Source organism: Petaurus breviceps, unplaced genomic scaffold, assembly GCF_028583685.1.
Source record: "Petaurus breviceps papuanus isolate PSGF00001 unplaced genomic scaffold, PetGlider_PUasm1.0 90847, whole genome shotgun sequence".
Taxonomy (NCBI): domain Eukaryota; kingdom Metazoa; phylum Chordata; class Mammalia; order Diprotodontia; family Petauridae; genus Petaurus; species Petaurus breviceps.
Genome location: NW_027187360.1, coordinates 23958178 through 23972666, shown reverse-complemented (window position 1 = coordinate 23972666; position 14489 = coordinate 23958178). Strand labels below are relative to the sequence as shown.

The 14489-nt window shown below is 41.9% G+C and overlaps 1 protein-coding gene across 3 annotated transcripts in view; it reads left to right on the top strand.

Annotated features, from left to right (window-relative positions):
- Positions 1-14489, top strand: part of KCNQ2 (potassium voltage-gated channel subfamily Q member 2) — a 165594-nt gene that overhangs the window by 84807 nt on the left and 66298 nt on the right. For all 3 annotated transcript variants that reach the window (XM_069072604.1, XM_069072603.1, XM_069072605.1), the window contains exons 2-5: positions 3463-3553; positions 7440-7566; positions 10150-10325; positions 13655-13780. In XM_069072604.1, the coding sequence (XP_068928705.1) occupies positions 3463-3553; positions 7440-7566; positions 10150-10325; positions 13655-13780 (520 nt within the window). The remainder of the gene's footprint in view (positions 1-3462; positions 3554-7439; positions 7567-10149; positions 10326-13654; positions 13781-14489) is intronic.

The window sequence follows — 14489 nt, the reverse complement described above, 5'->3', positions numbered from 1 at the left end:
TGATATCTTGGGACATTGTGGTGAATTCTCAGTTATCTTCTCTTTGGATAGATGATACTTTGCTGTCATGGGAGGAAGTGCAGGGAAGTCTGAATCTGAATCACTTCACTATTGTCCTAGATAAGGTAAACCCACATAGGCAACTCTTGTTGAAGGATATATCTGAATAACAATTTGCAATGCCTTTTAGATAAGCTGCTATTTGGAGTCTCTTCATATTACAGATAATCTAATTGTGTTGGTCCACAAGAATTAAGTGCTTCCCACATACTGGGTACTTACCTGAGTGCTAAGAATACAAAGAATGACAAAAAATATGGTCCCTGCCATTGAGGAGTTCACATTCTAAACATGAAAACAGCCATATATACAGTGTAAATACTACATAATCTCAGAGGGAAGGCACACAAAACGTCTCTTAACAAAAGGTGAAATTTGGTCTGAGTCTTGAAGGAGGTTAGGAGACCTAGATGATGAAGGAGAAGTCTCCAGACATGAAGGACAGCAAGCAAAAATGCATGGTTTTCATTACTAGGTCTGTATCCCAAAGAGATTTTTTTTAAGTGAAAAGGACCTACTTATACAAAAATATTTATAGCAGCTCTTTTTGTGGTGGCACAGAATTAGAAACTGAAGGGATGCCCATCAAGTGGGGAATGGCTGAATGACTTAACATGAACTGATGAAAAATGAAGTAAGCAGAACCAGAAGATTGTGCATAGCATCAGAAACATCATACAATGATTAACTATGGATGACTTAACTATTCCCAGCAATACAATGACCTGAGATAATTCCGAAGGACTCATGAGGAAAAATGCTATTCATATCCAGAGAAGAACTGATGGAGCCTGAATGCAGAATAAAGCATACAATTTTCTTTATTTTTTTTCATGCTTTTCCCCCCATTTGGTCTGTTTCTTCTTTTGCAACATGACTCTAATATGGAAATATGTTTTACATGGTTGCAACTGTATAACCTATATTAAATTGCTTACTGTCTTAGTGAAAGGGCGAGGTGAGGGAAGGAGAAAATTTGGAACTCAAAATTAAAAAATATGGATGTTAAAATTTGTCTTTACATATAATTGGAAAAAATCAAAATACTATTAAAAATAAAGTCAGATCTAAAGAAAAAAAATGCATGGTTTTGGGGGATGGAATGATGTATGGGAGGAAAGGTAAGAAGGCCAGTGTCTATGCTTAGAGTTGTAAAAACTAGAAAGGTAAGAAGCAGCCAAATTGTGAAGAGCTTTAAAAACTAAATAGAGGTTTTTATAGTGTGAGCACCAGGTGGTGAGCGTTTTCTTCTTGAATGTGGAGGAGTCTTTGGCACAGGGGAAGAGGAGGGAATGATTGGGATGGAGGAAGGAGGAATTGGGGAGATTGCAGCAGGCCATGTACGCTGTTCCACCCCATAGGCTCTTTCCTCCCCCAGACAGTCACTGTGGTACTCTGGCGCAGGACCTGAAACAGTGGTCGCAAGCTCTCAGAACTGGATGCTTTTCCAAACGGCCCATTAATTCAACATCTGTCCTCTGTGAATCACTAGCCTGGGAAAGGGTGGAGCTTAAGTGAAGCCAGTTGACTATCACTGGAGAATTTTTCTCACAAGCAAGCTCAGATCTTCTTTCTTCTGGAGTAAGGGATAATCTGTGAGGAAAAGTTAAGTAGAACAGTATAAAGGAAGAAGAGGACAAAGAAATACTTGTGGGGCAGATGATCTGGGTTCTAGTATCTGGTCTGTCACTAACCAGCATTGTGGCTTTAGGCATTTCTGTTCTATTGGCCTCAGTTTCCCATCTGTAAAATAAAAGGGTTAGAATAAATGATCTCTAAGACCCCTTAATATCCAGAGCTCAGGAGAAGAGAAAATAGACTATAGTTGCAGCAGAAGGGACTGGGTGAGGTATGAAGAATTCACTGAGAGACAAGCAGGCATTTGGTGGTATAGTGGATAGAGTTTGGGGCCTCAAGTTGGAAAGACCTGAGTTTAAACCCAGCCTTAGATGCTTACTACCTGTGTGACCTTGGGCAAATCACTTAACCTTTTCTTGCTTCAGTTTTCTCATCTGTAAAATGGGGATGATAATAGCACCTACTCCCTAGGGTTGTTGTGAGGATAAAACAAGATATTTGTAAAATGTTTTACAAACCTTAAAGCACTATACAAGTTAGCTATTCTTATTATTATGCATAGAACAAAATACATAATTATTATATTTATCATTATATTATATAAAGATATAAATATATTTATATAATATATAATGTCATATATTATAATTATATTAGAAAGGATACCAATTATATTGAAATTCAATTATTGATTTTTTAAAAAGCAAGTTCATGGATCCCAGGTTAAGATCACCTGCTATAAGGGGGCTGATTGACCATAACGTTGTAGCTTTAGAGATAGAAGGGACCTCAGAAGGTCCAGACCTTTCATTTTGGAAATGAAATGATCATGGAGATGGGAAGTAGAAGAGTGAGGAGTTAAAGTCAGGTTCTCTAGGACCTGGAAATCCAGCAGTATCTTATACACACACATACACACACACACACACACACACACACACAAAGTGTGTGGTTACAGACACAGTGTGATCATAGAATGCATAGAATCTTTTCTTCCAAAAGAGCTGCACACATTCAGGACTGTTATTGTTATTCTTGGGCGGAGAGGGCTGGAGTGATATTATCTTTCCATCATAATGATCTTTCCCTTTAACAAATTAAAAAAAGGCTCATGTTTGTATGCCAGGGAAGGGACTAGATAGGACATATTCCTGTCTGGTGCAGGATCGCTTCTGTAAGCCAAAGAGTCTGTTGATAGGCATCCCTCCTGCCCCCTCACAGAGATCTGTTTTGTTTTTGCTCTGTGCAGACCCAGGTGTAGACTGTTTGTTGGCATGCCCCATTTTAAGCAAACCCAAATCAACAACTATTTGTAGTGGCAAGACCTTTGTTCAGTACAAACTCATAGAATATGAGCCAAAATGGACCATATGAATATAGGATTTAGAGCTGAAAAGGACTCTTTGAGATCTTGTATTCTAATCCTTTCGTTTTACAGAAAAGGAAACTGAGACTCAGAGAAGTTGAAGTATTTGTTCAGTCACATATGCAGTAGGGCACAGAACAGGGATTTGAATTCTGGTTAACTAAAAATTTCAGGCTCTTTCCACAGCACTACAACTTTAGAGAGAATTTTATGCAACGTTCTCAATTTAACAATGAGAAAACTGGAGTCCAGAGAGGGAGAGTAACTTGCCCAAGGTCATCCAGGTAGAGTCCAGAACTCAAGCGCAGGTCTACTGATTCCAAATCAAATGCAGCAGCTGCCCTCAAGGAGTTCACAGTTTTAACTGGGGAGACAGTCTTTTCGGTCAAGGAAACCAAAATTGTGCAGTGGTATTTGCAGGTCATGCCCCGACTGAGTGCCTTTCTCTTTTACTTCAGGTTCTTGCTGGTTTTCTCCTGCCTGGTGCTGTCAGTCTTCTCCACCATCAAGGAGTATGAGAAGAGTTCAGAAGGTGCCCTCTATATCCTGGTGAGTCACAAACTGTGGTCAGATGTGCATGGACAGAGAACATGACTATGTTTGGAGACATGCCCAGGGTGAGGAAGAGTAAATGAAGGCTCTCAGAGTGTACTGTTGGTGGGGATTTGGGGAAATGAAGTTACTGAGAAGCCAAGGTTCCCCTGATCAGGATCAAGGAAGAACCATTTTGGATGACCTGAATCATTGTGGACTGGTTTGCTTTCTGTTTCTTTTATATCTCAACTGATGTAGACTCAACAGACTACAAACTCCGAATAAATATTCATGGAATCTCTGAAAATTCTTTAATTGTTTTATTTGTGGAAAGTTTATTTTCCTCATAATGTACTAAGGTTCTTGAGGGCAAGGACCTTGACTTCTTCCTATTGTCCCCCCCTTTCCAAAAATTCCATTATATTTGTTTTTCATACACTTATTTGTGAACATATTTCTCTAATAGAATATAAACTCCTTGAAGGCAGGGAATATTTCATTCTTGTCTTTGTAGTTCCAATGCCTAACACTATACATGGCAAGTAGTAGATGCTAAAAAGTGCTTGTGGATTGATGAATGGTTTCCTTCTCCCGTATCTTTCACAATATTTATGACAGAGCTGGGTACAAAAGAGACCCTGAGTAATTATTTATTATGATTGACATTATTAATAATAACAGCTCACATTTCTGTAGCATTTTATAGCTTACAAGAAGCTTTTTTCAAAACTGTCTTATGAGGTAAGTAATGAAATTTTACCTCCATAATACAGATAAGACACCAAGACAGAGGGGTTAAGGGACAAAAATTATACTTGAAAAGCAACTTAATGACTATAAAGCAAAGTGTCCCACATGTAGTAAAACCCAAGCAATGTAGGGGTGGCCAGGTAGCACAGCGAGTAAGAGCACCGGCTCCAGTGTTGGGATGACCTGGGGATCGAATCCGGGCTCAGATACTTAGCACCACACCCAGAAACAACTGGCCATGTAACCTTAAGCAAGTTATTTAACCTCAATTGCTTAAAAAAAAAAACCCAAGCAATGTGACCTACAATATCAAAGCTTTGAATGTACTGCTGCTTCATACAGCTCTTTCTGTAGCAATTGGCTTAGAAGGTGGGTCCTATTTATGTTGCTTGAGACAGACATTATAACAAGGTTATCTCTGTCTCCTTATGCTAGTGCTAAAACAAGATTATCTCTGCCTGTCTCCCATGACCAGCATTAAAACAAGGTTATCCTTCTTCTCCAATACTAGTATTACAATGGAATCGTCTCTGTCTTGACACCAGCATCATTAGCAGGATGATGCCTGTTCCCTGACACTAGTGTTAAAATGGGGTTATCCCTGTCCTATGACACTAGCTTTAAAATGGGGTTGCCCCTGCACCCTGATAGCAGTGCTACATCAGTTCTCCAATAGTGTCATGTAGACAATATAGACATCTTGTCTTTGTAGTGGAATGAACCCTGGAGCTTAGAATCAGATTTCTCCAGTTATGACCATTGTATTAACCAATGTCTTCAAATCCTCATCTCAAGTTGAGCCCTTCTGGGCTCCCACCCCCAACCTTAGTTGTTCATGACTGGATCCTTGGAAGAGCTAGGAATGCCTTTGACATATGCTTGTTAGCGATTTGGGGTGGGGGGTGAGAGAACGTGGTTGTGCAGAGGAAAACTCTGAGTCAGGCTGAGCTGGCTGGGCCCCAGCAACAGAGCGGAGAGAGGAGGGCTGTCATGGTAACCAAGATTTAATTGTGTTTTTTTTTCAATTTCAGATAAAGCAAAAAATGAAAAGCTTAGGTAAGGGGGGAATAGGTTCAAAAAGAAAGTTTAATAAGCCTTCCTCTCATGGACTTGGAGAACATTCAGTCTTCTCTCTGATGAATTACTTTCTGTGAAGCAGTTGAATTTGGAGCTCATGAAAGGGAAAAGAGTAAGGAGTCCAGTAGGGAGGGCAGTTTTGTGGGGTCCCAGGGCCTTTCTTTTGACCCATTCTTGACTTCAGCTGGGACCTACCAGTCCTTCTTTATCCTCTCTATCATCCACACCCTATTGCCCACTAGAGGCCCAGAGCCTGTGCCCATAAACCAGGGAGAAGCCAAATCTACCAGCTTAATTGTTTATTCCCACAGCTTATTTCAATGTCTGTACTTCTGGTTGGGGTGTCCTGGTATTTCATTTTTTCAGCAAATCTCTCTTATTCCATCTGTTTATACAGAAAGAGGAGATGGATTGGGGAGAGAGGAGTGGCACTGAAGGCTTAAGCGCCAGAGTTTTATTTGGGTAGAAATGTGAAAACCTGGGGTTTTCAGATCTACTTCCAGATAGGTCAGGTGCTCTGTGGTATGGGGACAACAGACATATAGTATTTATTAAATGTCTGCTCTGTTCCAGGCACTGTACAAGGTCTTGGGGACACAAAGAGAAAATAGAATTGGTCCTGCCCCCAAGAGGCTTATGTTTTATGAGGAAAGACAATGCTTACATAAAGCATCTGTACAAATAAGAACAATGCAATTTTTTTGAGAAGGTACTAGCTATGTTTGGTACAAGATGATAGGTGGCCTTGTACCTTTGTTTGAGCCTAGGAAAGTGCTGTGGAGATTGAGGGTGATGTTTGCTGGGGACCTGGGGAGTCATTGCTAATATGTACTGCTTGCTGTGTGATTGTCTGGTTCCAGTGCAGCAGGGGAGTGAGCCCCAGTGGTCACTGTGTGTCAAGGCATGCCCCAAGCAGGGAGATTTCCCAAACTGCTGCTGAAATGTATGATGAAATTGGACATTTCAGCCTCTGCTCTGCTTTCTGCTTACAGTGACACTGATTTCAGTGATGACTTGTTCTGACATCCAGATGTGTTGGAAGACACCAGGCTGGTAATGCTCACCTTTGCTCTTTGGTGCCTGGTGTCATGTCATTCAGAGAATAAAATCCCCATAAGCAAAGTTCCTAGGCTCTTGGGTTCTCATAGCTCCATTTTCTAATTCTGTTTATATGCCTTCAGGGAAAAATCATGAGAAGGCAGAGAGAATGGTACTGGCTGGTGAAAAATCCAAGCTTGTTTCCAAAAAAAAGTGGGAATGAAGAAACTGGAGCTCTGGGGAAGCTCGGTACCATCTTGGGCGCATCCAGGGTGGGGGTGGGGAGGATAGTTTGTAGGCTATGTGATAAGAATGCAGCGTCTTCTCTGAGGAACTTGGAGAGTCAGTGAATTAACCTATCTCTGTGAAATGTTTGGAGAGACTGGCTCAGATGATTTTTTCAATAGCAGGGTTTCATTCCAAACCATCAGCTATCCTGCATGAGTGAATGGATGAAAACACATTTATTAATTACTTTCAGGGTGTCTGGGCATGCTCTTCAGGAGGCCTAGGGCTCCCAGGTCAGAGGGCGGGATTTGTTAGCCTCTGGCTCAGCTTCTGCTCTGCCCCTTGTTCGACTGCTCAGCGTACTTTCTGTAACAGAAATGGAGAGTTTCTGTATCCAGCTTCCATGCAGATTCTGACGACATGGGATTATGCTTCCCTTGATGCTCCATTCATATGAGTTTTTTTTCCTTTGGGGACCTAACAGCTTCCTTTACTGCCTAGCTGCTGAGCAGAGTATATACTGATTCTTTTCCTGAAACCAGAGAGAATTTCATCTGATGCAGATTCAGTTTCATGCAAACACTTTTTTTTCCTGACTTCAGCTTGATGATTCTAGGCTTCAGGTCAATAATTCAGGGCCCTTAAAATGAGCTGGTTTTTATAAAGATAGTATAGAACTCCCTCATCTTGGTGAGGGCGTTCCCCTGCCTCAGGACAGAGGTCAAGGGCTTCAGGTGTTTCACAATTTCTTGGTTCAGAGCTCAGAGAGACATCCAGCAGGCGCTGTTGTGTGTGGTTTTCCTTTCAGGAAATCGTCACCATTGTGGTTTTTGGCGTGGAGTACTTTGTGAGGATCTGGGCTGCTGGCTGCTGCTGTCGCTACCGGGGCTGGAGGGGAAGACTGAAGTTTGCTCGAAAACCCTTCTGTGTCATCGGTAAGGACTTCCCCAAGGGGCAATCCCTGGGGAAGGGGGAAGACCCTGAAACGGGAGTAGCATGTGGGGGCTGATAGCTGGAAGAAGTGTGACAGCCTCCCCTTCCTCCTCCAGCCCACATCCTGTCAAGCAAGGAGCTGGCATTTCTGGGAAGGCAGACTAAATTCCATAATGCTGTTACGGTGACATTGACATGGATTGTTCTTTGTTCTTGGTAAAGAGACCTTTTTGAGGGGATGAGGGGGCGAGGAACAAAACACAAGGAAGACTCTCTGTATTGAGGTCTGGGCAGCCTTACCTTTCCAGTCAGCCTTATGCAGGCACAGAGAAGCAACAGGACCATTGAGAGCCAGAAGAAGTCCAGGCCCCCTTGGACAGACATTTGTGGGTGGGACCAGGGCAGAGTTACCTGAACCCATGATCAGTGAAACAAACAAATAAATGGAAGCAACAGTGACACTGGGAACTTGTATTGGATGGATTTGAAAGGTAGAGATGATAGAATCTTAGCTTTAGAGTTAGAAGGGACCTTTGAGGTCATTGAGTTCAACACTGTCATTTTACAGAAGAGGAACTGAAACTCAGAGAAATTAAATGACTCACCCCGGGGTCTTACATGGGCAGCTAGGTGGGCTGTGGAGAGAGCACTGGGCTTGGAATCAGGAAGACTCATTTTCATGAGTTCAAATCCAGACTCAGACATTTATTAGCTGTGTGACCCTGGGCAAGTCACTTAACCCTGTTTGACTCAGTTTTCTCATCTATGAAATGGGCTGGTATCCTTGCCAAGAAAACCCCAAATGGGATCACAAAGAATGGAACACGAGTGAAACAACTAAACAACAACAAAACTGGGTTATATAATTTATATGTGTCTGAGGTAGGGTTAAGTTCAGGTTCTCTTGACTCCAGCAGTCTAGCTGTCCATCCACTGTCCCATAGAATTCCACATGGAGAATGCTGGAGGCATCGACTTGGGAGGACTTTAAAAAATATTTCTTTTCAGTTAACAAGCATTTTTCTCTCTCTTCCCTTCCTCTTCCCTCCTGCTAATAAAAGGAAAAAGAAACCTCTTGCAACGAACATGCATAATTAAGCAAAATAAATTCTCACATTGCCATGTAAAAATATGTGTATGTGTCATTCTATGTCTCTAGTCCATCACTAGGGGGTGGGTAGCATCCTTCATCATTAGTTCTTTGGAATTGTGGTTGATCATTACGTTAATCAGAGTTCTTCATTTTTATAATGTTTTTGATAGTATAAATTGTTCTCCTGGTTTTGCTCTCCTTATTCTGTATTAGTTCATATAAGTCTTCCCAGGTTTCTCTAAAACCAGTCCCTTTCATCTTTTCTTTTTTCTTTTCTTTTTTTTTGGAGGGGGGGAGGTAGGCCATTTGGGGTTAAGTGACTTTCCCAAGGTCACAGGCTAGTTTTGTGTTAAATGTCTGAGGCCAGATTTGAACTCAGGTCCTCCTGACTCTAGGGCCAGTGCTCTATTCACTGTGCCTCCTAGCTGCTCCCCCTTTCATCATTTCTTACAGCACAATAGTATTCCATTACATTCACATACAATGATTTTTCTGGCTCACTAACTGGTTGACGTCTTTTTTGTTTCTAGTTCTTTGCCACTGCAGAAAGAGCTGCTCTGAATGTTTTTGTACTGAATGATATTTTCCCTCTTTCTTTGAGATTTCTTGGGGATATAAGCCTGGAAGTGCTATTGCTGGGTCAAAAAGTATGCGCTGTTTAATGATTTTTTGGCCATCATTCCCAATTGCCTTCCAGAATGGCTACACTGGACTCTTTAATGCATGGTCTTGGATCAGAACTAACAATAGGAAAGTGAGGTTCTATGCACAAAAGCCTGGATTTGGAGTTAGAGGACCTGGATTCAAATTCTAAACCTGTCAGTTTCCTCATCTATCAAATGAAGGAGCTCGAGTAACTGATCTTAAAGGTTACTTCCAGTTTTAAGTCTGAAGATGAATGGTTTTGAATAGCCCTAAACATTAATCTGGATTTAGTCAGGACCATCACATGTATATGTGAGGCTCTTCTGGAGTAAATTCGGACCCACTAAAGCTTGGGGATTTCTCTATGGTTAAAAGTCACAGAAAAAATATAGTGAAAATAATAAAAACAAAGAACTTCTTGGAGCATTAGACCCAGCAGATGGCAACTCTGGGATAGACCTCCTCCCCTCCCCCCCAATGTGTGGAAAGTTTTCCATAGAGATTTTATTTTCCAGACTTAGAAGTAGAAGAGACCTCAGAAGCAATCTAGTCTGCCCCCCTTCACTTTACAGATGAGGAAGCTGAAGCCCAAGGAGGTCTTGACTTTCACCAAGGTCATCCCAATGCCAATAGTGGGATTTGAACCTAGGTCCTTTGACTTCAGGGCCAGTGGACTAGGGACTATATGATACTACCCACCTCTGCTTTGGGCCTCTATCCTGCCAGTCATCATGGAAGGAAACAATGGAGCTCACTTCTCAATGCAAGGATTTGACCCAAGCCCGTGAAGGCAGAAGGGACAGGTAGCGCTTGATCTTACAGCTTGTTTTTGTTATCTCCTGCATAGACATCATGGTGCTGATAGCCTCGATTGCTGTGTTGGCTGCGGGATCCCAGGGCAATGTGTTCGCCACTTCAGCCCTTCGGAGTTTGAGATTCTTGCAGATTTTGAGGATGATTCGAATGGATCGAAGAGGAGGCACCTGGAAACTCCTTGGTTCAGTGGTGTATGCCCATAGCAAGGTAAGCCCTGAAACAGCTGAGAACTATTTTAGGAGACCATGCCTGGGGCAGAGTATCCAGAGCTCATTCAGTGATAATTCTTTCTCCCCAGAAAAGGAGGAGCAGGCTAAACATCATGTTCATTGCATTTAAATTATTTCTTATACGGAGGATTATTGTGGCTGCTCTGACTAAGTAACCTGGCTATAATCGACAAATTTTCTCATTTGTCCGGGTGTTGGACAGCTTTTCCATTGTGCCTAGTCTACTGCCAGCCAGGATCCTGAGGAGGGGAGCCTGCTGGATGGAGGGTTCTCATGTTGTGCTGGCACTTGTCCTCTCCCCAAGTCAGGTTCTCTTTGCTCTTCCATTCACCATCTCTCTTTTACATCCGATAGAGAATGGAGCATCGTTACTAAAATGCACCAATAAAGTATCTTCTGTTTCCTCCTCTACATGTTCATAATGTCAAATGCCACAGAATTTGCTAACTCTGTTAACCCTGAATCTCTGAGAATGATGATGACTGTCCTTTCCTGTGACTTTGCAGTAGACTTCAACCACTGGAGTGGGAACCATGGTTGAAGTAAACTAACACTCTCCGTTTCTGTCTCTCTGTCTCTGTCTGTCTGTCTCTGTCTCTCTTTCTCTCTCTGGTGGAGGAGAGCTGTATAGAAGCTATTGGTGTCTCTAAATGGACCTAAGTGGTATGATCTGATGGAGTTAGTGTGGTGGAATATAAAAGTTAGGACAGAGTGGGAGTTAGGGGATTTGGGTTCTATTCCCTGCTCTGCTGTTAAGACCTTGTCTTGTGCCCTGTTCCCTTATTCACCAGATGAGAAGGATGAACTCTGAGGCCCTTTCTACCCCTGTTGTTTTGACATTTTAGGATTATGGCTGGATTCAATGGATCAGAGATACTGTACATTCACAGAATCTAAGAGTCCACTTAATCAAGTCCATAAGAATCTCCTTTGCTTGAAGACTTCCAAGGAAGGGGAGCCCCCGGCCTCTTGAGGCAGCCCATTCCACTCTGGGGCAGCTCCAGTAGTTAGGAAGGTTTTCCTTATATCAAGTCAATAAACCCTATTCTTTGTAACTCTCCCTCCCCCATTACTTGTACTTCGGTGTTGTGGGGAAAAATAGAACAAGTTCTTTTTCACACAATAGTCAGTTGGTAAATATTTAAGTTCTTACCTTGTGCTAGGCACTGTACTAAGCACTGGGTATATAAAGACCAAACAGTCCCTGCCCTCAAGGAACTCGCATTCTAATTCTTGAAGACAGCTATCATGTCCCTTCTTGTCTCTCAAGTCGAACACCTCCAGTTCTTGACTGATAATTGGAGGCAGAGAACCTCAAACATACCTCCTTTATAACCAATTAGGCCTTAGGACAAACCCCTGCTTTGACCACCAGGCAAAACCAGTGACTTACCCAGGGTCATACAATTAGTGTCAGCAGCAGGATGCAAGCATGGGTTTTCCTTCAGACTCCACGTAAAGTACAATTTTCATTACACTACAGTGTTTCTCTCTATGCAATGCCTATAGTTCAGTGTATAGCATGTTACTTCTATGTTATAGTTAGTTCTATGTATAGTTACATATGGCACCATCTCCTATCTCTGTGCCTTTGTGCTGGCTATCTCCCATATGTATATACTCTTTCCTACCCCCATCTCACAGAATCTCTGTCTTCTTTCTAGACACAGATCATGTACCATCTTTTACATGAAGCTTTCCCTGGTACCCCCAACTGCGAGTGCCCTTTCTTCCTTCCTAACTGCCTTATAGTTAGTGATTTTACAATTTATTTCTATTTCTTTTCTTTATACTTATTCTGTATATACTTATATATGCACTTTTTTGTACTATTAGAATATAAGTAAGCTCCTTGGGAGTAGAGATTGTTTCATTCATTGTATTTGTATGTATGCCCAGCACCTGGTACTATACCTGGGATATAGCCAGTGCTTGATAAATGATTGATTTGGGCTTGTGAATGGTGAGGATCTTGTAGTTTACTACAGCTCAGTGAATGACGGTGATTCTGTGGATAGATATGGTTATGTAGCATCTGCCTTTGTGGCTACTTATCTTTCATTTGTCCTTGGATGTGATTTTGAAACCTGAAACTTAAATAAATTTCTCTCTGCAAGGTCATTTTAAACTCATATTTCATTAACTTCCCCATCAACCCCCACTAATTAAGATGTATTAAAAACAGAAATTGATATTTATAAACAAACAATAATTTCCTCTTCAATAATCTAATTAGATTTCCTCTTCAATTATATATTTATTTTTACATCTACTGTGCCACCTAGAGGCAACTAGATGGCATATGATTGAAGGCTGGACCTACAATCAGGATGACCCAAGTTCCAATTCTGCCTCAGACATTATGATCTTGGGCAAGCTGCTTAACTAACCATTGCCTACCTCAGTTTCCTTATCTGTAAATTGAGGATAATAATATCATCTACCTCACAAAGTTATGAAGATAAGATGAGGTAATATTTGTAAAGTGTGTTGTGAATCTTAAAGCACTATATGAATGCTATTATAATCAGGCTTACCTTTCCACAGGGTGCAGTTGGAAAGAGTGCAGATATTTCAATTAGAGCATTTGTCTTTGATGCCTGGATCTTCCACTTACTACCTGTGTGACCTTGAGCAAGTTATCTGACCTCCATGGGACCTCAGTTTTCTTATCTGTAAAATGAAGGGACTGGACTATACAACCCTTTTAGCTGGGATCTGTGGCTATGTGATCCCAAGATAAGTTTGAATTTGAATGGGAAAGCCCTCAACCATTTGAAACAAATCAGTGTGAAGTCACTTGGAAAAGGACAAGAATAGAAAAGCAGAGACCAATAACTTGAATTTGTTCCAAGGCATGTAAATAGGAAAACCAGAAAGCTCAGTTCTGGGTGATAGTGCCATGGTTCTTGCTGTATATTTAGATATCCCAGCAGGGTATGGGGGGTGACGTCCCAAAGGTCTCTCCTGCCTTTTCCTGGCAGGAAGCCAAGACCATTGTTAAAATTCCCCAAGGCTAATCTGGCAGCTGTTCATCCAGTGTGCCCCTGGGAGTGAAGCTGCTTCCATTAGTCTATGCCAGCCTGTGGAGTGCTATGAAAGGTGTCCTGTGGGCCAGCAAGCAATTGGATAACAGCTTCCCGCGGGGTGTTCCCTGGCAGAACACACGGGATTGCATGGCAGAGGTTGTCTTTTCTGGTTTTCTCCCCAGATGGACTGTTTGAATCTCCTCATTAATTGGAAGGACTCAGCAAAACAGCTGTCATGTGATACCTGGGTTATAATTTTGTATATTCTTTCTTGCAGGAGCTGGTCACTGCCTGGTATATTGGTTTCCTCTGCCTCATTCTGGCCTCCTTCTTGGTGTACTTGGCAGAGAAAGGCGAAAATGATCACTTCGACACCTATGCAGACGCACTCTGGTGGGGCCTGGTGAGTGGGTGATTTTGCCCCAGCGACTGCTTCTGATGTGACAGTCAGTTCAGAGAACAGAGGGTTTGTGTATGTGTAACACATGGCCCAGTGCCCTCGGCTCTCATACACTGAACAGATCCAATCCTGGGGTCTACCCAGGGGCAGTGAGGTAATTCAGTAGAAAAAGTGCTGGGCCTGGAGTCAAGAAGTCACGAATTCAAATCCAACCCCAGGTACTTACTAGCTGTGTGATCTTGGGCAAGTCACTTAACTTCTGTCTCCCTCAGTTTCCTCAACTATAAAATAAGGATAGCAACAGCATCTACCTCATAGAATTTCTGTGAGGATCAAATGAGACAATATTTGTAAAGCACTTTGAAATATCATACTTGGCACATAGTAGGTGCAATGTAAATGCTACACTATTATTATTATTACCACTCCCCAAATATTGTCCTCTCATTGGTTCATTACTACACCCAGAGTTGTTGTTTTATATCCAGACCTGTGATTTCTTTGGTATGGGGAACTCTTGATAAGGAAAGTCTTCATACCAATGTGAATCAGTAGCAGTTTGGTCGCTTAGAGTCACATAGTCAAGATGTGTCCACGTCAGGACTCGAACCCATGTCTGAAAATCTGACTATCTGTTACATCATGCTGACCAGAGTTTATTCTGAGAAAAATCTCAGGATATAGCTTGTATTTATGTGGATATGAATAAGAG